The sequence below is a fragment of the Thamnophis sirtalis genome, unplaced genomic scaffold (genome assembly GCF_051295495.1).
Source record: "Thamnophis sirtalis isolate CommonGarterSnake01/CBP01778 unplaced genomic scaffold, rThaSir2_p1.2 scaffold_3, whole genome shotgun sequence".
Lineage (NCBI taxonomy): Eukaryota > Metazoa > Chordata > Lepidosauria > Squamata > Natricidae > Thamnophis > Thamnophis sirtalis.
In genome coordinates, this window is record NW_028261383.1 from 71,965,306 (window position 1) to 71,989,595 (window position 24,290).

The window sequence follows — 24,290 nt, forward strand, 5'->3', positions numbered from 1 at the left end:
ATTTAAAGAGTCAGCATAATGCCTCCCAAAAGCTGCATCCTTATTTTGCCGACTTCAGAAGGATGGAAGATTGAGTCAATCATGATCGAACTGCTAGCAGTCAGTAGAGTTGCCTGCAATATTGCATTCTAACCACTGTGTCACCACGGCTCTTCATAGCAAAGGTGACCTCCACATCCAAGGCCAAGAAACAAGTGGCAGGAAGTCAGTTACACCATTAAGACTGGGAGGGGGAAATGCACATTTATATCCTAGTGTTTCATGGAACAAACTGAATTGCTAGACTCTGCAGCACTTCATTTTCTTCATTACTAAGGTTTAATGTATTTGCAACCAACACCTTATTTTTTTTGGGGGGGGGGTGTATCGTCATTGAGTCTTTCCCTGCTATCTTTAACTGCTAGCTGAGTTTCTAGAGAACTATTTATTGCAATGTCTGACAATATGTGAAAGGAAAAGAAGACCTTGATGCAGTCAATGGTAGTTGTAACTAATTTCCACTTCATGTAATAAAGGCCTATTGAAACTTCAGCTTGTTTTAAAACGTTGGTGACAAAAGAGTGAATGGATTTCTGCATTTCCTGAAGTCATTATTTGAATTATGTACTCTGAATAAACTCCTGGTTATGTGGAATCCCACGTTATATATCATTTGCAGATTCAAAAGTAAAATAGTTCATTATCTGTACCGTGCAAAAATAACAATAAATGGCATTTAAGCTTACCAACAAAAAGGAGAGTAAAAATTAGAGTGAGTTGATACACAGCATGACCCAGAATATTTTTCATCATGGTACGAGAAATAAGGGCTTTGTTTCTACCATATGGTTTTCTTAGCAGAAGGGATTCTGTGGGAGGTTCCGTAGCCAGAGCAAGAGAAGCAAAAGTGTCCATAATCAAATTGACCCATAGCATCTGTACAGCTTTCAGAGGAGAATCCTGAAGACAAAAAACAAAAAATGATAAAGAACATTATATCAACATCTTTATTATGTGTAATCCTTTAACAGTTCTCTGGAAGCGTGTTGTCTTAGGATAACACACTTTGCCATTCTAATTTCTATGTGTCCTCACAACAAGCAATAAGACTTAAATGAGAAAGTACCATTAATGTGAAATAATGAAACTATCCTTTCATCAGTCTCCTTAAGTCTCACTGTCTTTGAAAATGTGTGGATTTGATACCAGTGTACTCAAAACTGTCAAACCTAACCATGAGAATATCACTGGGAAATAGGAAACACAGAAACAGGAAGGACAAAAAGAGCCGCCTTAGTTTAGAAAATAATGTAATATCAAAATAAGTAAGTCCTATTGATTATTTCAAATATTTTAGGCCTCAACTCCCATCAATCTCAACCAGATTGGCTAATTGTGTAGGATTGCGGAAGTTATGGTCCAAAATATTAGAAAGCATTAAGTTACAATGCACCTCTGCAATATTCAAGGTTTTATGGTTTGTTAACTATAGTACTCATTTTCAGTCCTGCATAAAGAACCACTAGAAGGAGCTATCTGCTCACAAAAACTAGCAGGGACAACCTTGGCATCTCTAAACAGAACATTTAATAAACAACTACAAACTAATTAATATCTCAAGAGAGAAAGTAAATTACTATTAAATATGTTTTATTAAACTGTGGCTTCAGTAATGACCTCTTCTCAGCATCTTCCACTGCTACAAACCATAATGACTTCTGGGATAGACTGATATGATAGACCAGTGAGAAATGAAATAGAATTCATTTTTTTCATTAACTGAAATAGTTAAGCATATCCAGTTGAATCAAATCAAAGTTTATCATAACACGTGTCTTAATTCTAAACAAAATAAGGCTCATTTTGAGAGCACAAATTATTCCAAAATTAATCTCTTCATTCACTATAATTGAGTAATAAGTGAACAAAATTCTACAAATCTGCTCAGAATTCACTACTCAGTTAAATTTGCCTAAATATTACAGAACTGTTTCTTGAATTCTGCCATTGTTCACTATTGTTAAGTGTACAGGAAACATACAAAATAATACACTGCTTTTTATGTTTGTGTTAGCCAACACCTCAAGACATAGAATTAGTCCTATTATCCTGGCATCTTTGCTGTAAAAATAATCCTGCTTTCAAGCATAGAATGCTTTTGTTGTTCCAATGTAAATAAGTTTTCTCCGCATTTTCAAATGGTAAAATCAGGCTGAGGATTGCAATAACAACTTGTTTTGCTTAAATTTACCACAAATATAACTGGATTAACCCAAAACAAATCCACCAACTGGAATATCCATATGCTACATATAAAAGTAATTTTCCATTCCTTCCACAGGTATTTCAAACTTCTTTTTTTCACCCAAATGTGATCTATAAGATCATGAATCATCCCAAAAATATTGGAACGTCATATGAGGAAGGGGAAAATGGAAACCTTCTCTCCTAATTAACCCATTTTCCTGTGATTTTTGTGCTCCTTAAGGAAAATAGGGACATATATGATTCTTGCAGGCATTTTGGACTACTACTCCCAGGATATAAATCCCAATAACTATGGAAGAAATAAAGTTGCTGTGTTGGGGGGGGGGGGAAGCTAAGATCTATGAAGAAGATTACAATATGGATTGCACCAACCAAACACGCTCAGACGCTAGAATATAGTTTGTAACACCTTCGCTGCTGCTTTTCTTCCAATAGCAGGAAGGTAACTTTCACTGAGCAATGTGACCTCATGTGTGATTGGGGAATATTTTGAACTGAACTTATCAAGTTAGAATTCCAAACAGTTAAAAATTATTTCTGGAAGTGTTCATTTTTAAATGCTGTTCTCACCCCATATAAATCTCTATTTCAAAAGTATTTACTATGTAAGTGTCAGTAAAATCCAAAAGAATCACAGTATATAATGAAAAGCAAATTTATCACTTTGATCCATCCTATAAATTACACATGTGCAATTGTCAGCTGTTGTTTTGGGTAGCACAGCATTCTCACTATTTCCCATTACCAATCACTGCATGTTGCTTGGATGAGACTAATAATTGCCTACTAGTCTGCACAGTTCAGTCAAACATAAAAGCTCCTTCTGAACCACAGTCTAAGCATTAAATACAAATTAGTTTTTGGTACTTGGTGTAATGAAATTTCTACTGAAGTCCACAAGTCTTAAAGATGCCAAAGTTGGACACCTCAGTCTAGACCCTCAGAAAGGGATGAATAAGATAGGCCAACCTCCCATTTGGTGGAAAGGATTATTTCCATGTATACTGTGTGTTTAAGTCCAATCAGGGAGAGAGGAATGGGAGCTCTGCTGAGCAATATCATGATTTATGCAATTCTTTCTATGTGTTCATTCAATACACGCAATTACATCCTTCTACATAATCTAAAGCTATGCAAAAATAGATCAAATCCAAGCTTCTTAAATCATTAAAATATACGACTGGATAATTAAAATGTAGTTGGTTGGGTTTTAGCTTATCATGTTGTGCAAACCTAGAAGTTATGGCTTATTTAATTAATGATAGTTAATGTAAACCAGATAAATACCAGACTCTTAGTGAGTCAAGGAAATGCATTCTTTTCTCTAAAGTATTCCTCTCTTGGTTTTTATTTACTTATTGTCTTGCATAGCGTAATCAAATATTACTTATTGTAAATGTTGACCTGGCATTTCCCACACATGCATGTTTTTAACTGGAGTGTTTCCTTTGAGGGGTTGTTTCTCAGAGGGACTAATAACCTTGAAGAAATCAATAGTTACACCTTGAAAAATTTAGCAGGTTAACTTGGGGGGAGTTTCAATGTTGTGGCTTCCAAAAGAGATCGCCTCAGGTTTCACTTGGCCATATCATGATGGCAAGGTAAACTTATTCTGTACAGTACACCTAATGACTTATTCATAATTCGCTCTGTGAGGCTGAGTTTCCCTGTTGCACCAGAGTGAACAGTATGTGCTATGCGAATAATGTTTTCAAAGGTAGATTTTGTTACAAGCTTCTATAGACAAGGCATATATACATAGAGAGGGACATACACACACACACACAAAGAGAGAGGGAGGAGGGAGGGAGGGAGGGAGAGGGAGGGAGAGAGAGAGAGGGAGAGAGAGAGAGGAGAGAGAGAGAGAGAGAGAGAGAGAGAGAGAGAGAGAGAGAGAGAGAGAGAGAGAGACTGACTGACTCTTTTGTACTCCACAACTTTTGAAAATCATGATAGCATATTTCACTTGTTTACAACTGGCACATGTAAAAAAGTGTGTGTGTGTGTGTGTGTGTGTGTGTGTTCCAGAAGAAAATAGATTAAAACAAATTTTCTATAAAATACAGCATGGGAAGGCTGACAACATGAAGATGGAATAGAGAGAGATGAAATAGCACCAGAAAAGGAAAAGAAAGAAAGAAGAATTAGGGGAGGGATCTTAATTGGATGAAGATGAGACAAGGGAAAAGGATAATAAGTTAAGGAAGAAAGAAAAAGTGAAAAAAGTTTAGGATTACAAAAAGATTCACTAGATAAAACGATAGTTTTCTGACTCAAATTCAAATATGTGACATTGTTAATCAGCCTATTATGTTTTCAAGAATGTTAGAGCAATGAAGGAAATAATATTGAGCGTTTTGCTTTTTAAAAGCAAAATAAAACCATATGCATACCGTAAACCTTTGCTTTATTTAAAAGAGGATTATAAATCAATTACTAAAATGCATAAGTTCCTCTACAATATACCAGTGGCTCTCCCTATTCCATATAGTAGCTAAAAAAGATTATTGCATAGGTTGCTCCCAGTAATTACAATATTGTAAACAAAAAAAAAGGTGTGGAAGGTGGCTATATGAGTAATCCGCACTTGATGGTAATTGGGTCCAGGAACCCTATCACTAAATAATGTAATCAAAAGTTGATATGTGATTGCCCTGATTTATGATAGCAGTTCCAGCAATTTCAGTTGCTGTCATTAGATGAATCTTGTGAGGTTGCATGCAATTATCATTTGAGACCTCCTCCCAGCTTCTCCATTGACTCTGCATGTCAGAAGCCAACAGAAATTCACAAATGACAGTTATATGACCTCTGATCGCTACAATGTTGCAATTGCAAATTGTTTGCTTGGTACCTGAATCATGATCATGTGACCATGGCCACAACTATGAGACCCAATCCTAAGTACCCCTCATTCAGTGCGGTCACATGTTTGAACAGGTGCTGAACAAATGGTGATTCAATGAGGATTACCTCTATAACCCAAAATGCTATCCTCCAATTATGGTACCTTTTGAATCAATCTAATTTCTTGGGAGATTTAAATATTCACATAACCTGAGGTCTTTGTTTCCAAACCTCATGGATTTTTGCCTAGCATATGGACACAATGCAGTGACCTGCTTTAACCACCACACAAAGTATTGCTTGGGGCTGCTACCAAAGAAATAAGACCTATGTGTTTATAAAATAAATAGAACACTGCAATGCCCAGAGTGGACTTTAGTTTACTCTGAGCCTTACCTGGGTAATGCAAGCACCAGTGAAAGCCACGATCACAGCCACCACGTTTACGGTAAGCTGGAACTGCAGGAACTTAGAAATACTGTCATAAACATTACGGCCCCACATTACAGCTTTCACAATACTACTGAAGTTGTCATCTGTGAGGATAATATCAGAAGCTTCCTTTGCCACGTCTGTTCCTGCAATACCCTGAAAAATAAAGAGATGCCAATAATACTTTTCTAGAAGGAGCAATAAGAAATCAGTTTGGATGAGTACCCAACATTGGTGGAATATGACCGCTACGCCCCGGTTCGGGCTTATTGGTGCCTGCTGGGAGCACCAGATACCGTTCTGGTACAGTGTTCCAGAGGGCTCACCCGCCCATCCTCCTTATGTGTATTTGAATCGATCGGGGCTTTCGCACACATGCACAGAGTGTATGGCGTCTGCACAATCCTCCATCGAGCAGCTGGAGTGTCACGGGTGGTAAGTATGCATTTCCGTGTTGCGTGTGCGCTGCATGTGTGCACATTGTGGACGCTGGGCCCCGTTACAGCGTACCAGTTGCAACGGGATCCAGAACCCACCACTGGTACCCAAATATGGTCTACAAGGTCAGGAAAAAGGGATTTTCCCCCAGAATACTTTACCCTTAAATATCTGTTGAGGGATAAAATAGCAGCCAAGATCCAAAACAGTGGGAAAGTAATTTCTTGGACTAGCTCCCTTCAACAGATTTTGTACAGCAGATGGCAAGCATACTGGAATCTGTTTGTGATCTGGCATATTGCTCAGAGCTGAAGTTTTAGTTATTACCCAACTACCCTTACAATGGACATATTTTCAAAATCATTTAGAAAAATCCAGGTAATGCAACAAAATAGTATAAGCTAATATTATTAAAACATATTGCAGCATTAGAGTAGATTGAAAGAATCATTGAGAACATTTTTTCATCATTAAAAAAACTTTGGGGGAATATTTAAACCAATTCCAAATGCAATGCATTCACTCAAACAAGAAACAAACTGAAATATACCATTGCAAAGCCAACATCAGCTTTTTTAAGAGCTGGTCCATCATTAGTTCCATCACCAGTCACTGCTACAACCTGCCTCTGTTCCACTTGCGTGCTGTCAATGATACCTGCAAAATATAGCAATGGATTCTTAAGAAATCATGTAAATATGTTGTGCATGTTAGAAATCTGCCCAACTTCAGGAGGCTCAGTGCATTATGAAATATTAAGAACAACAGAGATTTTAAAAGATGAAAAAACTATGTATTCCTCAGAAGAAAAGCAGATAACATGTCTATGAAGGTTCTCAATCCTCTAGGTCATAGTTGTCCCAAAGGTGCTTTTTCAATAGGCATCTGGACTTTCCGGTCGAGTTACCTCTTGCAAAATCACCTTTGGGACATGCAGGTAATATATAAAATATTAAAAGGATCTTACTACCAACCCTAATCCAAATCTTGAAGGAAAACTCAAGCTTTCAAAGTCTTTTCAAAGATAGTCAGGATGCACCATATGGATCTTTATGAAGATTATATTCCAGCAGACAGACAAAATAGAGAAGGCCTCCTTTCAGGATTTTTCCAGGTGATATCTTTGATCATCAGTTTGACTAACTGGAGTTAGTTTACTCTATCAATTGTACAGAGCAAGCAGAAATAGTTGGTCCACAGACTTCCAGAAATCGTCTGACAGAACAATTAACTAGTGGAACAAGTTGCCTTCAGAAGTTGCGGGTGCTCACTGGAGGTTTTTAAGAAGAGATTGGACAGTCATTTGTCCAGAATGATATAGGGTGCTTGTGCAGAGGGTTGGACTAGAAGACCTCCAAGATCCCTTCCCACTCTTATTCTGCTAAGTGCTTTATGGGTGGTAAATACCACTAACCACACAGTCAAGATATTGCAATGGAGTTTGGACAGGACAAATACGCTCTCCTTATCTTCAATAGGGGATAGCTTAGATTACTATACCGCTTCATAGTGCTTTACAGCCCTCTCTAAGCCGTTTACAGAGTCAGCATATTGTCCCCAACCATCTAGGTCAGACAAGTAATAAAAACATCCGGTTGTTTTACTGGATGAAGAAGATTACCACAAATATCTAGGCAAGCTAACAACATCAAGCACACTGAAGTCAAGAAGAAAGTTAGGAGTGAACACATCAGAAGAGTGAATATCTTATTGTCCAAACTCAGTGGCAGATATATCCTCAAGGTAAAGAACACCTGAGAAATTCCAGTCATTAGATATATAACTGTAATAGTGGACTGGACTCAAGCTGAAGTAAAAAATCACAGATAGGAAGACACCAAAAATAATATGCCAATAAATTATGCTCTTCATCCACATCCATTAGAATCTATCATCTTGTTGATAGATTCTAATTTTCAAGAAGCATAAGAGGTGTGAAATATGCATGTACACCAGATAGTTGAATAAGAAAAAAAAAAGTGGGATCCTGATTAATTCTTCAAGCAGAAGAACATGCATATGGTGAAAAATAAGTGTCCCAAATAATTCTGTGTAACTTTAAATGAAATTCATTTTAAAAAAGCAAAAGATGCTCCCAAGCCAAAAGCACTCTTCTTCCATTATAGGCCTTATTCCGTTCTTTTCCTGCTGGCTCTGCTGTTTGCTGAGTGCTTTCACCACTGTTTTAAACTGAAGTTATATAAGACATTCAGGTCTGTTTTATTTATGCCATAATCTTATGCTCTGCAACCCATCTCGTTTAGATTCATTTTTACCATCGCTCTACCCTGCTAACTGCATTTCCCCTACAAAAGAGTTCATTTTTGTCCTATTGTATATTAAGTGGATGAGTAATTGGAAAAGAGGAGGGGTTGCATCTTTCAATGCAGGCTGAGATGAAATGAATTTTGAGAGCTTAATTCTCCAAGATGCTAACAGCCTAAACATTTTAGCAGGATTTATGACATCAAATAAAGCAAATGTTAGATTGACTGTTGTGAATGTACACATGTGTGGCTTTGTATGCATTATTTTAAATATACATGTTTGATCCTTTTTAGAGTTGGACAATGAAGTGAGAAGGCACATGCTTTCTTGTGATCAGTACCAAAGGCATAATTATTATTAAATTGGAGAGCAACAACAGTATACGTTTTATAGACTAGCATCAATAATAAAATGGCCAACTCCTATGGTGGAAGACAGCAAAAAGTATTTCTCACTGACATGATCAGACCTGGGAAGATGATGCAAAAAGATGTACAAAGGCAAAGACTGTTGAACTCTTACACCTCAAAATATGGGCATTTCACAAAGGATAGACTGATTTTGCACATCTGAATTTTGCTGGCAATTATTGCTCTTGGTTGGAATAGTTGAAAAAATATAGCATTCATTATAAAAGATGTGTGGGAACCAAAATATAGGTTTGGGGTAAGTGTCATTTAATGTAATTTAATTTAATTTATTCAGTGTAGAGGCTGCCCAACTCTAAAAGATGTTGGGAAGCTAACAAGGTAACAATAATGCACAATATAATGAGTCAGAAACAATACAAAGAAGGATCAAAATATCAATATGATGAGTCAGAAATAAAATCAATAAAATAAAGTTAAAAAGAACAAAAAAAAAACCAATATGGAAGTCCAGCAAATACATCTCACAGGGATTCCATCCAGCCTAGCCCAGGGACCTAAGAGAATGGCCAGGCTTTCCATAATATCATCAGGAAGAGATTAAGTTCATTCTAGAAGACAAGTGCCACAATAAACATTCTTATCATCAAAAAGTTGTTACACCTACTTTCTTGGAGCAATGTGCCTTATGACTTATGTTCAGGAAATTGCGTAAAGGAAGCAAACTGTTTAAATTTGCTACAAAAGCCATCATAAAGTAACAGATATGTAGAGATACATCCAAAGCACAATCTTACCTTTTACCAAAGTATGTTTATCTGTGGGTGATGAACGAGCAAGGACACGAAGTTTTGGCCATATCTTATCAATGCGTTCTTGCTCTATCTGAAAGTAATAAAAAGGGTAACAAAAAGAATGCATTCATCATTCTTCAATTCATTTCAGTGTCATTTTTAAAAACATCACTTTTAAGGATGAGAAGAAATATTCCACTCCCCATTCAAATTAATATGCAATAGATTGTTGTCTGAGTAATATTGTTGTACTATTTTTTAGTATTGTGCTGCTTTCAACATCTTGTTCTCAATATTCCTGATGAATACCAGATTAGTTTTTTCTACATAGTTTCTGCATCAGGTTTTTTAAATAAATGAAATAGGAATTTTCTAAACTTACAAAAACACTTGTGATTAAATGTAGAATAGATTTCTGTCATATCTTAGTGGAATACGTCCAGTGGTGGGATTCAAATTTTTTTACTACCGGTTCTGTGACCATAGCTTGGTGGGCGTGGCTTGGTGGGCATGGCAGGGGAAGGATAATATAAAATCTCAATTTCCTCCAGATCAGATAGGACTCGGGAGGCAGAGAATAGATGGGGGTGGGGCCAGTCAGAAGTGGTATTTATCAGTTCTCCGAACAACTCAAAATTTCTGCTATTGGTTCTCCAGAACTGGTCAGAACCTGCTAAATACCACCTCTGGATCATTTTATTATGAATAATCAAAATTTTTATGGAGGAAGGGAGGAACAGAGGGAGGGAGGCTGACCTGTGTTTTATAGTTATGATTTATACAAATATTAATAAAAGTGATTTTTAGTGTGAATGTACGCAAAATAAACTCCAATAGGAGGCAATAGTTGAGGGAGGAAGTGTGAAGTCATTTGTGCTCTCTGAACTTGGTTGTTTGCTCACAGACATTTCATTACCTAACAGATAGTATCATCACTATAAGGGACCTAGCTGAGTTTCCACTAATGATGTTACCTAGTTGTGTGAGAAAACATTTGCAAGCAAATAAGCAAGCTCAAAAGCAACAAAAACTTCACATTACATAATCTCTTTAAAAAGGATTGCAAACTAAGCTTCAATCCTGATTTTGAGAAATGGTGATAACTAGTTTTTATCAATTCAGATGTTGTTTCCAGGAAAGTACAAGTCACTTATTAAAAGGAACAGGGAACCGATAAAACAGGGCATGGAGCTTTTTCAAACAATACCACATTTTGATGAGCAGTAATGAAAACTGAAATGTATGCAAAGGTTTGACTTACTCCTGATAATTTCTGTCAGCAATTAATATTACAGTATTGCCATTTTTAATGATATCTCTTGCACAGAAAACTAAAAAAAATGGGGGTCAACAGTCCATTAAATACAAAAAGTGCTTTCTCTTTCCAGTTCTTTAACAATTGGACAGAATATATGCTGTTCTGCACATGACTTACATCTCCCTTCTCATTTCGAATCCTTCGATTAAATTCCTTTCCTTCAATACAGAGGAAATCTTCACCAGGGTGAATAATTCCACATTTTATGGCAATGGCACGAGCTGTATTGATGTTATCTCCCGTAACCATGCGAACTGTAATTCCAGCTCGCTGGCACTTTCTTATGGCTTCTGGGACCTAATCAAACAGTGACATGGAATGGAAGAAGATGGAACAGAAAAGCAGGATATAGCATAATAATAACTCATAAGAACCGTACTTTGGAATGAAGTATTTTCAAATATTGAAAACTGCATCATTAGTAAATGAAAATGAGAGACATCGTGGGCCTTTTGGTGTTGTAAGGATATACAGCCTCTAAGAATATAACATATATGGCAAAAAAGACATTCTGAAGAGTTTGCAGAATGCCACGTACTCTAATTACTAGTTTATAGACTTATTTTTTTATGTCCTTAAAAACAAACTGATTGCTAATGAGGAATGGATATTTTACTTTTGAAAGAAGATGGAAATCATATTAAGATCCTGCTCAAACCAGAATTTTAAAAGAATTTAATTTGGGGGAAAAAACACTAGAAGCATAAGAAATCATAATACTAGAAAGAAGGCCTGGGTTGAGTAAGCAAATATCAACCCAATGGCACAAATTCATTCTGCTATTTCTTTAACATAAAATAACAATGTGCTCCAATTGTTTTACCTGAAAAGCACATACCATTTGTAGAAGTGGAAAAGAACTGCTAGTGAAGGATCACATTTCTTATACACCACAACTGTGCACTGCCATGGTGATAAGCTTGTTTGAATCTATGAGTAGGATGTTAATGTTTGTACAGAGCAGGGGTGGGCTGCTCTTGATCTCCAAGTTCCACATTTCTTTTCTTTCCCTTTTTCTTTGCCTTTTTCCCCTTTTATTATGTATTATAAATATTAATTCATTCTATTGTTTCCATATCTAAATGTTTCTATAAAATGTTTAAAAACTATTAACAATCTATTATTGAAAAGCTTGGAATATTGAGAGTAGAAAAGAGAAATAAAACATGTTCTATAAATATTAATTACAGATTAACATAGCAGTATAACAGGCATAAAATTATTTAGCTTTCTCATCCCAGTTGAATGTATCATTGAAGAGCCACTACAAAACGCAGCAAAATAGATGTTTCATGTTTTTAAGAGATTAAGGGTTGCAGTGGGCATGGCAATGAGAGAAGAGTTAGAGTTGTGGGATTTTTTTTATAGTGTTAATCTCATATAAGGTTCACATCACATTTTTGCCTATTTAATGTTTTATAATGGTTAAAAAATAATTTTCATGCTGTGCTGCATACAAATAAAGTCTCCTCAAGTCAAGAAGATCTGGCAATTTCTTAAGAACACTATGGAATGGGTTTTCATTGTTTTCCTCTAGAATTGTTTGTGTGTTTGTTTGCTTGCTTGCTTGCTTAGGTTTTGGATTCTCTGGCGGCTTTCCATCCAAGTCTTAAATAGGCCTTCTTAGCTTTCTAAGATTGAGCAAGGTCATCCAGATAGTGAGAAGAGCCACACAAAAAAGTAGCCCAGAAAGCACCTGAGGCTCAGGAACAACCTCCCATCTTTATCTCAATGAGTCCAACAGAGAAATGAGGCCATGCTATGCTGCGCTTACTACTAGGATACGATTTGAACTCCAGGATTAGTTTAAAAAGTAACCCACTATAAGGATCACATAAGAACAGTTCCTCTACTTTGTAGATCAATTATCACAATTTTTCTACTGTCTATTGAATTGAGCAATTCCTCTATCAGCCACAGGGCAATCAGTAAAATCTGTTTTATCTTCATGTATTTTATATCCACATTCAGAGCTCCCCATTATTACTATGTAATGACTATAATTGCTTTTTCTCTCACTACATGGTTGCCTTCCTTTCCCTCCAGGCATCCAGCTGTTGGTAGAAGTGCTAATAACTAAGCATGTATCTTAATTCAGTTATAACTACTGATTAGTTCATAAGAAAGAGAGCAATACAGACATTACAACCTATGGTAAACCCACAAATTAATAAAATGTGAAACATAAAATAGACAACTTGAACAAATTTGCAGAACAATAAATTTGAACTGATTTGATATTAACTGCATCACAATTTTCTAGCACAAATGCAAACAGGATTGTCTGATTATGCAAATTCCAACCATAGGGGAAATAGCTACTCCAGGATCTGACGTTTTAGGAGTGAAGAATCCCAGGAGGATCAATCTTTGTATCTTCAAGTTGAATTCTTTAGGGCATTTTTTTCCTTTTTTTTCAATATATATTTGGAAGTTTTTATCTGGGATTCGTAACACATTTGCACATGAAAAAAGTACTCAAATTACCTTTAACACAAGCTGGGCCCTGGGGAAATAAATGTTGAGGTATCACTTTTGTCAAAATAAAGCAATCATATAAGCCATTCTAACCTACTTGTTCTACTATACTGCAGTTCATACTTAAAATGCTGAAAATTTAAGTGTGGATCTAAACCAGAGATGCGTGAACTGCTGAAAACTCTCCACATCAGGTCATTGTTGCTATCTCAGATTTTCCTTAAAAAAGCAAATAAACTACAATTATAACACTCTTTTCAAAAGAATATGATTGTGAAAGCAAAAATAAGTAAATAGTTAAGAGTGGTTCTCCATGAGTAAGTAACATCTTCCAGTTCTGTTAAGTTCCTATCCCTTGCAAAGAAAAATTATAGTTCCCAGTCAGAATCACGATACCATTTATTCTGGTGTTTTAAAACTTGTTTTACTGTGTCTAGAAATAGGGGAGGGGTGGGGTTTCTGCTAGCTTTCTCTCTGAAGAGTTATCATTACTGAAGAAATTAGTGAATAACACAATGCAAGACTCTCACACACATCCCCCAGCCATTGCATAAACTGCTTTACCCCACCCAAACCTTTCAAACCAAATGGTGAAATGACTTTTCTATTAAAATGAATGAGAATGATTGAAATCAATGCTAGTTAACTAGTTAAGTGTCACAAAGTCACATTTGATTCTGGGGCATTCTATAAATGAAAGCTTGCCATTTCAACGTCATTTCAAAGTCTCCATTTGTTTGATTGCATCTATTCATTGCCTTTCTTTTTCTAGTCCTACTTTGTTCTTGTTCATTGCCTGCTTGCATCACATGCCAACATTATGTGAGATTCTGCTTGATGCACATCACCTCAAGAGAGCAATCAAGTCTTTCTGTGGTCAAGGAGTGACTGGTTCTTCCTGCAATTCTCAGAACTTTTCATGGCCGCTGTTCAGAAGCACCTACATTTCTCTTTCACTTTCTCTGTTTAGCGTTTACAGACTTCCAGGACCACCAGAAGTCTACTGCTCTAACTATTCTGATCTTTGTTGTACTTGAAAAAGCCCTTCTGCTTCACAATCTGATCTAGGCCTGCTATTGTTTTCCTCTGTAGAATTAATTTCCAGCACCCTGTCCATCTTTATTTTGGAGTCCAAGGAAACAAATGTTTCTACCATCTTCCTTTCATCAATCGCAAATTCACTAAGCATGCATAATATTTGTCTTCTTAGATAAAGGGGGGTAAACAGCACGCACCTTAAATAAATAAATGAGTATCAGCAAAATAATTCAAATTCTTAGAGTCAAATGAGAATTCTAAAGGAGTTCACATATTCATGTTGTTTTTATACTGTGTTATGTTTGGAAATATTGAAAAGTTGACATTTTTTTAAAAGACCTGTTTTTTTAAACTGCCCACGGGGTGGGGGGGGGGACCCTCTGTGCTTCTTGGGATTTTTGTTTTGCTTTAGAGTATTTTTACCTCAGGTCTTACAGGATCTTCTATGCCAACCACACAAATGCATGTAAGATCGTTTAAAATATCATTTTCATTGTCCCATTCTGGTTCAGGATCGCTGGGAAAGTCTCGATAAGCAACACAGATGGTTCTCAATCCATCACAGGCCATGGGCTCAATCACTTTCTTAACCATCTCATCTCTGTCACGAGGTCTAAAAATGCGAAGCTCTCCTGCAGCATTAAGAATCTTAGAACATCTGGAAAGAAAGGAAAACCAATGACTGGATCACAACTGCAAAGAAGTAAGATTCAACAATTGAAAGGGATGAATGAGATTATGGCATTTAGAATATTTTTTTTTAAAAAAATAGCAGCAGCCACTTCGATCATATCTGCCTCAAATAATGAGTGACGAAATTCCAATTAACAAAATAAAACTTTTTTTCAAACAAAGAGACTATGTCAAAAGATCTCTTTATCATCTCCCTTTCTGTTTTAGTCCAAATTCTGCTCAAAGCAAGTACTTATAATAAAGAAAAACAGATATCGATGGCACTTGATCGGTGACATTTCATACATATTTTATTCAGAATTGTCCAGTAAATGATGATGCACTAAAAGAACAAATGTATAAACAAATTTTACATAAAATAATATCCCATTGTTTTTATGAAAAATTGGAGTTTCATTACGGATACATCTATCTGGTTGACTATCTGTGGCAATAGTATAGTTATATTCAGAAAGCAACTGGGAACACCTCCCTATAGAATTAATGAAAAAGGGTTCAAAACAAATACCGTGCACATACTTCTTTAGGACAATTTCAGAAGCCCCTTTGCTATACATTCGGAAGCTGTCATCTGGCATTTTAATGACAGTGCTCATTGACTTTCTCACAGAGTTAAATGTGTAAACTTTGTAGAGTTTCTCTTCAGGCATTTGATTTCGAGCAGGCTGATAATCCTGCTTTAGATCCACCACAAATCCAAGCAATCCACATTCTGTCTTGTTGCCAACCTGACGAGGTAGACCACCTTCCTTTTCTGGTGGCTAAGGAGAGAGGGGAAAAATGAACTTCAGGGTTTGTCATTCAGCATCCTCACTTGATGTCATCTGTGATGGCATGTGGTCCTTCCCTATTATTATCATTTTTAGATAGCCCTCAGCTTATGACCAGAATTGGGACTGGAACTTCTGTCATTAATAGCAATAGCACTTAGACTTATATACCACTTCATAGTGCTTTTTATACTGCCCTCTCTAAGCAGTTTACCGAGTCCCCCTATTGACCCCAACAATCTGGGTCCTCATTTTACCCATTTCAGAAAGATGGAAGGCTGAATCAACCTTGAGGGGGTGAGATTTGAACTGCTGAACTACAGCTAGCAGTCAGCTGAAGTAGCCTGCAGCAATACTGCACTCTAACCACTGTGCCACCTTGGCTCAATAAGCAAATCATGCAGTTTTCCCCATTGACGTTGCTTATGGAAATCCCCCAGGGCAGGTTGTAAATGCTAAGCACATGACTCTAGGATGCTGCAGCTGTAGCAAATATATGCCAGTTACCAAGCACCAAAATCTTGACCATGTGACCATGGGGATATTGAGACAGTCACAAGTGCAAGGATCAGCTGTAAGTCACTTTTTTCATTGCCATTGTAACTTTCAATGGTTGGTAAACAAATGGTCAAGATGTACTTTTTGGAAGAAAAACAGTTGCAGAAACCTGAAAAGTATATTAGAGCATTACGAAGAGATTTTGGTGCTTTAAGAGTGTTTCTATTCCACATTGCTTTCAGATTCCATTTCTTTCCAAAGTGAAATAAGGCAGGAAAAAAATTACCCTATTGCTGGTTTGGTTCCTTTCCATATCATAACAACAAAAAGTTCAGATTTAAACTGCATATAATTAAGATAGCTTTTAATTTGAAGACCAGAGTAAATGGTCTAGCCATTGCATTTAAAAACAAAAGAAAACTACACATTTAAAATATTTTCTGTCCCACCCTTTGTTCCTAACAAAAAAATTAAAATAGAATAGAATAAAATAGAATAGATTTTTTTAAAATGATCCCAAAATAGTACTTTAAAACTAGTTTGAAAACATGGTTACATATAACCATATGTAATGCAACGGAGCTTAAAATTTGCTTTGCTGCAAAGCAATGATTAATATTTACAAATAGGAAGAAAGCAATTGTTCTGTAGTTCATCTGAACATTAGTTTTGGTCTGGGTGTTCTCAGAGCAAATCCTTTCATAGCTATGTGTAGTGACACTAGGTACTTTGAAGTAAGATATTGTCAGTCATTTACAATTTACAATTTTCAAAGTGGATATAATAATAACATGGAAGCGTTGTGATCATCATAGGTTTCACAAGAAGCTTAATCTAAATTAAGTTCTCCAGATTTGTCAGATTTCAATTGTCAAAGCTGATATAGTATAATGTTTGGACCCAATGTTTGGACTGGGAATTCTAAAAGAAATAGAAAAGGGGAGCACTGTGTATGTTATAACGTAGAACTCCTGAAGGCAACATATCAAATATAAGTCTAGCATATGAATAAAAGAAAAATAAATAATTCTCATCTTAGGAAAGCATTGTAGAAGACAAAGTCATTTGAAGGAGGAATACTGCCATCTAAAATCATGGTGTTTTTCCTGCTTTCAGGAATGTAACAAGTACTTGAAAATTTTTTGTAATCAATACATTTATTGTAGAATGTTTAGTCTTCTGGACTGATAGTCAATTCTATCAAATGAAGGTAAAGTAAAAGTCTTCTAGTAACTGAAAGCACTAAAAAAATTGCAATATAAAGATACTTATTGGAGGGAAGAAAGGGTTGGGTAGGTTGGATAAGTTTGATCTGATGCATGACTTAGGAGCTTACTTCCAGGTAAACATACTTAGGATTCCGCCACATTCTGAATTACAGGTCATATTGAGAAATATAGCTCAAGATGCTGGCAGTTCAGCCTTTCTATTTCGCTTCCACTAATGATCAAGGGGGCATCCTATAAGGGATGTGCAAAAGTTCTGAAGAAGTACTTCACTTTTGCCTAACTCCTGGGAACTCTGCTGGTGGTGCCAATATCCAGGAGAAGTTTATGTACATACACTTCTTCTCATCTTCTCCCACCTATCCAAGCCAACTTCAGTGGGAGTTCCCCAATTTTTACCAATCTGAAAGAGATTTGTGGTTTAAATGAAGGACACTCCCAAAGATGAGCAATCTCAATGTATATGTTTCACAGATAAACATGGCATTGATAAACATGACATTGATAAACATGATACTAATTATACATTTATATGATATTATACATTTTTTCTACTGTATTTACCTGCCAAACCAATTTCCATACTGCTGTCAATCTAGAGCAGATTATTAGTTAAAATAATAATGTGCATGACTGCATTCCCACTCATGCTAGTAATACTATTACCAAATTTGCAGATGATACAACAGTGGTGAGACTCATCTTGAGTCTGTCTATTGAGATGAGGTGGACCAGTTGCTTTCATGATGTGGAGACAATAATTTGGTCCTTAATACCAATAAGACCAAGGAGCTTATAGTGGATTATAGAAGGAATAGATCAGACATCCAGCCCTTGCTTATCAATGGAGACTGGGTGGAGCAAGTGGCCAGTTTTAAGTTTCTGGGTGTTATCATAAAAGAGGACCTGGGGCCCTCACATTGCAGTACAGGTCAAAAGGGCCCAGCAGAGATTATACTACCTGAGACTTCTCAGGAAACAACAACTGAATGAAAAACTGCTGGTGACCTTCTACTGCACAATAGTATTTTAACTTACTGCACAGTAGCAGATAGGACAGCACGCCCAGAGGATCTTTGGTTGCCTTCTCCCCTCTTTGGAAGAGCTTTATAGCTCCCTTAAGAAAATACAAATTATTCTTAAAGATCCATCTTATCCTGGGTACCCTTTTTTTTAACTATTACCATCTGGCAGACGGCAAAATATCATAAAAACAAGGACAAATAGGCTGAAAAACGCTTCTATCCCAGGAAAGTAACTATATTGAATTCTATGGTATAGTGCAATATTAATGCAATAACGATTTTCAATTCAAGTGTATAGAATGTGAAGGATATGTATTTGTGTTTTATTTTTATAATTATAAAGTACACTGAAGATGGCATTTAATTTCATTGTATGAGGTGCAATGACAATAAAGTAAAGTAAACTAAAAATTTTACATTCCCTTTATCCTCTTCAAAGTTATTAGCCATTCATCCTTAATGTCATAAAAATGCAAAAATATGAATACAAGATAGCAGGAAAACACACTTAAATACCTACACCAACTTCTATAAAAATATTTGGAATGTTAAAATAACCTACTGATGAACCAACAATGTTCAACATCAGATGCAGCCACGGACAGCCCTTCTTCCTGGATTTGGTAGTTATGAGAGCATCTTCAAAGATACTCTCAATATACAAGCAGGGTTATACAGGAGAAGGCAATAGCCTATCTATATTCTGGGCTTCAGCATTTAGGGCTCACTGCTATCATCTAGAATTGTACCTGACCACACATAAAGCCACTTATATCCTGCAGTAATAGTACTTCAGAAATATTCTTCACAGCAAGTCCTCTCTAAAGAAAATGCAATAACAATCCAGAGAGAAGTCATGGGAGGACAAGTACCTTCATAAGTCTTAAGAGACTCTTAGACTCTTTTCTTAATTTTCAAAACAAAGGATTAAAGTAATTAAATGATAATGAAAACAATTATTCTTTTGACATTATCTCAGTCTCTGGACATTGCAAGACAAGGTAGCTAATTTCTAGTTTACTTCCTTAGTGATTTATGTCATTATTATAAGACTCAAGTCTGCCATTCTGTATCCTACTCATGTCAGAAAACTATTTTGCAAAATGTTTGATAATTCAGGTCTATTCATTTTATAATATGCTTCCTCTGTATCAAAAGTATCTAATAGTCAATGAGTTTGAGTTTCATTTTATTTATATGCCACCCTATTTCTGGCGGGACTCAGGGCGGTGCACAAACCCAAGGAGGGGAAGGGAAACACAATAACTACAAAAGTACAGGGCATTTAAAAACAACCAACAGCCACATGATTCGAGAGGGGAAGGGAACTCATCGACCCCAGCCCTGCCGACACAGCCAGGTTTTAACGGTTTTTCGGAAGGCCTGGAGAGAGGTGAGGGTCCGAATCTCTGCGGGGAGTTCGTTCCAAAGGGCCGGAGCCACCACAGAGAAGACAATAGCAATAGCAATAGCAGTTAGACTTATATTCTGCTTCATAGGGCTTTCAGCCCTCTCTAAGCGGTTTACAGAGTCAGCATATTGCCCCCAACAACAATCCGGGTCCTCATTTTACCCACCTCGGAAGGATGGAAGGCTGAGTCAACCCTGAGCCGGTGAGATTTGAACAGCCGAACTGCAGAACTGCAGTCAGTTGTAGTAGCCTGCAGTGCTGCATTTAACCACTGCGCCACCTCGGCTCCCCCGGGGATTTATTGAAGAGCAAAACTCCTCTCTCTTCATCTTCTTCTTGGACTTCTGTTTATTTTCACTTTCAGCATTCTACCAAAAACTTTTGAGGCATGCTTAACATACTAATTCTTATAAATTCATTTATTACACATTTTCCCTACAACAAACCTCTTACAAATCAAGAAGCAGCAATGTAGTCTTCACACTCAGATAAAAACAAGTGGCCTAGCAACTAGGAGAAAAACACCACCAAATGTTGACATCTCTGCAGTTATGCCATCTACACTGCAGCCTTTCCATTTTTTTTTAAACATTCCCCAGCTCTTACGATTTTTTTCATCATTTTTTCTTGACCACTAACATTTATAAAATTCATTTCAATTCCACCCTTTGACATTTTAGTAACATTTTCACACAAAATATTCTTCAATAACAATTTCACTTTTCTTCACTTAACAATTTCACTTTTCTTCACTTAACAATTTCATCATGTTTATTTTTTAATTCTATTCAAGGTAATGGAAGCTCCCCATTTATATCTTTTATAGAACATTTTTAATTTCTACCCAAAGCTATAATTTGTGAGTTTTTCTTAAATTCTTTTGGCATACATTTTTATAACTGATTTTTTTCTCGTTGTATACATTGTATACTGTCTTTTTATCCTCACTTTTTTTCACTTTTACCACTAATTTCTATTACCCCAGTACTGTATTTGTTCTAATTTTAGACGACAGTGGATGGTATGTTGCCAATGCATCTCTAATTTGCCTTTTTATATATATAATCAGGTCCATATGTTCACCTGATATTCAGACTTGGGTACATTTATGGCAGTCAGGTAAAGACACTTGAAGCAAGTGCTTAGTATTGTAGCAACGTGATCTGTAGCTTCCTGTCAGGTGCAAAGAATCAAGATGATGTATTAAGTTGCAGTACCCAAGATTTATTGCTCAAGAATCTAATTAAGTAAAGTTCCACACCACTTAATTGGAGCCAGAAAAGGGTCAAGGTAATTATGACACTTAGGTTACATACTGAAAATGGGCAACAATAATTCAGAATGCTTCACTGTTTTCTTCAAACACTTTTCTTTTTCTTTCAATATAATATTCACTGTATCACATCAATTCCCATTATCACCTAAGGCTTCCTATATTCATTTTATGCCTCATACCAATATAGATGTCTCTTATTCATTGTGTCTTATACAAACTTAGTCCTGTATTTCACAATTATACTTAGAACTTTATCTACTTACATGTATTTATTAACTGCTCCACACAAATAAAGCCTCTTTATTCAGGCTTAGCACTCTTGCCTTTTTCTTATTTTCAGACGCATATTACACAATTGTTTTCTTGCATTTAAGAGTTAATTCTCTTTACCAGTTATTTTTCCTATGTACCAAGTCACAATTTCCCATGTGTCATGATCATCACTAGAGAGGAACTATAGAAACTAATCTATGCTGCCTACTATGGCTTTAGTCAATTGAGGCATTTTTATAATACTTCTTAGTAAGAAAGTAGTAAATTACTAGTTTTTAGTAGTAAATTACTAGTCTTATCTATATCCACATCACATGCAAAATTGTCTCAGCAGTTTTAGAACATTTGGGCTAGTACAGATAGTCCTTGACATATAACCACAATTGAACCCAAAATTTATGTTGCTAAGTGAAACATTTTTACATGAGTTTGTTCCATTTTACGACCTTTTTGCCACAGTTGTTAAGTAAATCACTGTAATTGGTATAGTAGTCAAATTGTTAGTAAGTGAATCTGGCTTCCCCATTGACTTTACTTGTCAGAAGGTCACAAAATATTACATGACCCCAAAACATTGCAATTGTCAAGCATCTGAATTTTGATCACATGTCCATGGGGATGCTGCAATGGTCATAAGTGTGAAAAATGGTCATAAATCTCTTTTTTCAATGCCGTTGTAACTTTGGTCAGTAAATGAACTGTTCTAAGTAGAGGATTACATGCATATGCAATATATTGACATACTCAGAATATAAATATTTAGTCTTCTACAGTAAATTCTAGTTGGGGAGTTGGAATGGCAGTTAAACTACTAATGTTTAATAAGGTTTATAAAATTACATTGCATAACAAAAATATATCTAATTTCCCAAAGGTTCAATGAAGAAATTGATTTTTTTTCTCTAATTAGATTACTGAATTTAAACATATTATGCAATATAACTGTGTTTTGGCATCTAACTTGTGGTCATTAAAATCAAAATAATGCTCTATTGCTTGCTTTTTTAAAGTTAGCAATAGCTCACTATTTAAGCTTTAAAAATTATTTTAACTTAATTAAAGAATGTGAAAAGCCCTTACTATAAGTCAGGCAAGACTTAAAGAACTAATAGCAATATCACTTAGACTTATATACCGCTTCATAATGCTTTATACTGTAAACCTCTCTAGGCGGTTTACAGTGTCAGAATATTGCCCCCAATAACAATCTGGGCCGTCATTTTACTCAGGAGGATGGAGGGCTGAGTCAACCTTCAGCTGGTGAGACTCGAACTGCTAAACTGCTGGTAGCTGGCAGTTAGCAGAAGTAGCCTTCAATAATTCATTCTAACCAATGTCACCACGGTTCTTGAATGTAATGAAGTGGTTACAGTTGAAAATAATTCATTCTCAATTAGACATCATTTGTTGTCAAACATATCACTTATTCAAAGATCCATATTAAAAAGAATCTGATTTAAGTATTTTGCCAAGTAAGAATGTTCATATGTATTACAGATTCATTTTCGATGTAATTCTCTGGGAAGGAACTCTTTGAAATGAATATAAATAATATATGGGAAGATCTTTTATTTAAAATAATAACCTCACATTTTAATATAATGCTTCTTAGAAGTCAAATGAATTAAGTTTAAAAAAACTAAGCAGGCAATTTATGATTGGTAATGGCTGCATATGGAATATCCCAGCTCTGCTTTGCATGTGATATCTCACACCAGCAAAAATTACCTTCAAGCAATGGCTTAGTATTACATACCAGATGTATAGTTTCCTAGAGAAGTTACTGATCCCCGAGAAAACTTCAAAAAACTCTTCTGCAATGAGATATTGTTGGCACTCAAGGGATGCCATTAAAGTCTTGACCCAATGCTGGGATATTGTGTATATCGGAATGGAACAGAGTTAAGCTTTGTTAATTGGATTCCTTGTCAGGCCTGGAAGCCATCTTTACATTGGAAACCATGACATTACCCCTGATTCAGGGCACATTACATATTTCGTGTTTAGTGGGATTGCACTTCCGTATGCAAAATTAGTGTGCAATCAGGGGATGAATTCGTGGCTTCTGCTCAAAGAACAGGTGGCAGCTGTGGACAAAGAAGCCTTTGCACAGGTTGAGCCTGTTTCTGAACCAGGAGACACTTGAGATAGTCTACTGTAAGCGCTGTCCATAAAGACCACTCAGGAGATTACTCAGAGGCTAAACCTGTTTCAGAATGTACCTGTGTGGAATGTGATGGGGCATGTTACAATCTCTACATGTACCCTGCATGTATCTATGCAAGCATTGGCTTCTACATGCAATTCAAGATGCTGGTTATCACATATAAAATGCTTCATGGAATAGAGCTTGGAAAATTGACGGACTACCTAGTTCAGTGGTGGGTTGCAGGCGGCACGCCCCAGTACAGGCGTATCAGAGCCAGCCTGGAGCATCGAGTACCGTTCCGGTATGGTGCTCCGGAGAGCCCACCCACCCGCCTGTGCTCCTTACCTGTCCTTTAAGCCTTTGAAACTTCCGTGCACGCGCATGGTGCATACAGCACCAGCGTGATGCTCTGCAGAGCAGCTAGAGTGTCACAGAGGCTTGTGGAGGTGTCGCAGGCAGGTAGGACAAATGCACGTGCCATGCACGCATCTGCGTACCATGCATATGTGGGTGACACTGGGTTGGAACAGGATCCGGAACCCACCACTGGCCTGGTTCCATATGTTTCCACTGATTTGAACTAGGGTAGGCATGCTCCAGGTCCCTTCAGTTAAGCAGTATCACTTTGTAGAACCCAAGAAGTGGTGATGGTTCTTGTCCTGAGGAATGACATTCCCCCATAGATCCATTCTGTTCCCATCCTTATGACTTCTGCAAACTGCTTAAGATCTCCCAAGCAAG

General features: G+C 36.5%; 1 protein-coding gene across 11 annotated transcripts in view; it reads right to left on the minus strand.

The window, feature by feature from the left end:
- ATP2B2 (ATPase plasma membrane Ca2+ transporting 2) overlaps window positions 1-24,290 on the minus strand; it is a 134,372-nt gene that overhangs the window by 24,436 nt on the left and 85,646 nt on the right. For all 11 annotated transcript variants that reach the window (XR_015695906.1, XM_087709128.1, XM_087709120.1 and 8 more), the window contains 7 exons: window positions 15,441-15,682; window positions 14,652-14,886; window positions 10,830-11,009; window positions 9,398-9,485; window positions 6,515-6,621; window positions 5,491-5,682; window positions 726-939 (listed from right to left, as the gene is read on the minus strand). Coding sequence is in view for 10 of the 11 variants with exons in the window: in XM_087709128.1 (XP_087565254.1) it covers window positions 726-939; window positions 5,491-5,682; window positions 6,515-6,621; window positions 9,398-9,485; window positions 10,830-11,009; window positions 14,652-14,886; window positions 15,441-15,682 (1,258 nt within the window). In the remaining variant the exon portion in view is untranslated. The remainder of the gene's footprint in view (window positions 1-725; window positions 940-5,490; window positions 5,683-6,514; window positions 6,622-9,397; window positions 9,486-10,829; window positions 11,010-14,651; window positions 14,887-15,440; window positions 15,683-24,290) is intronic.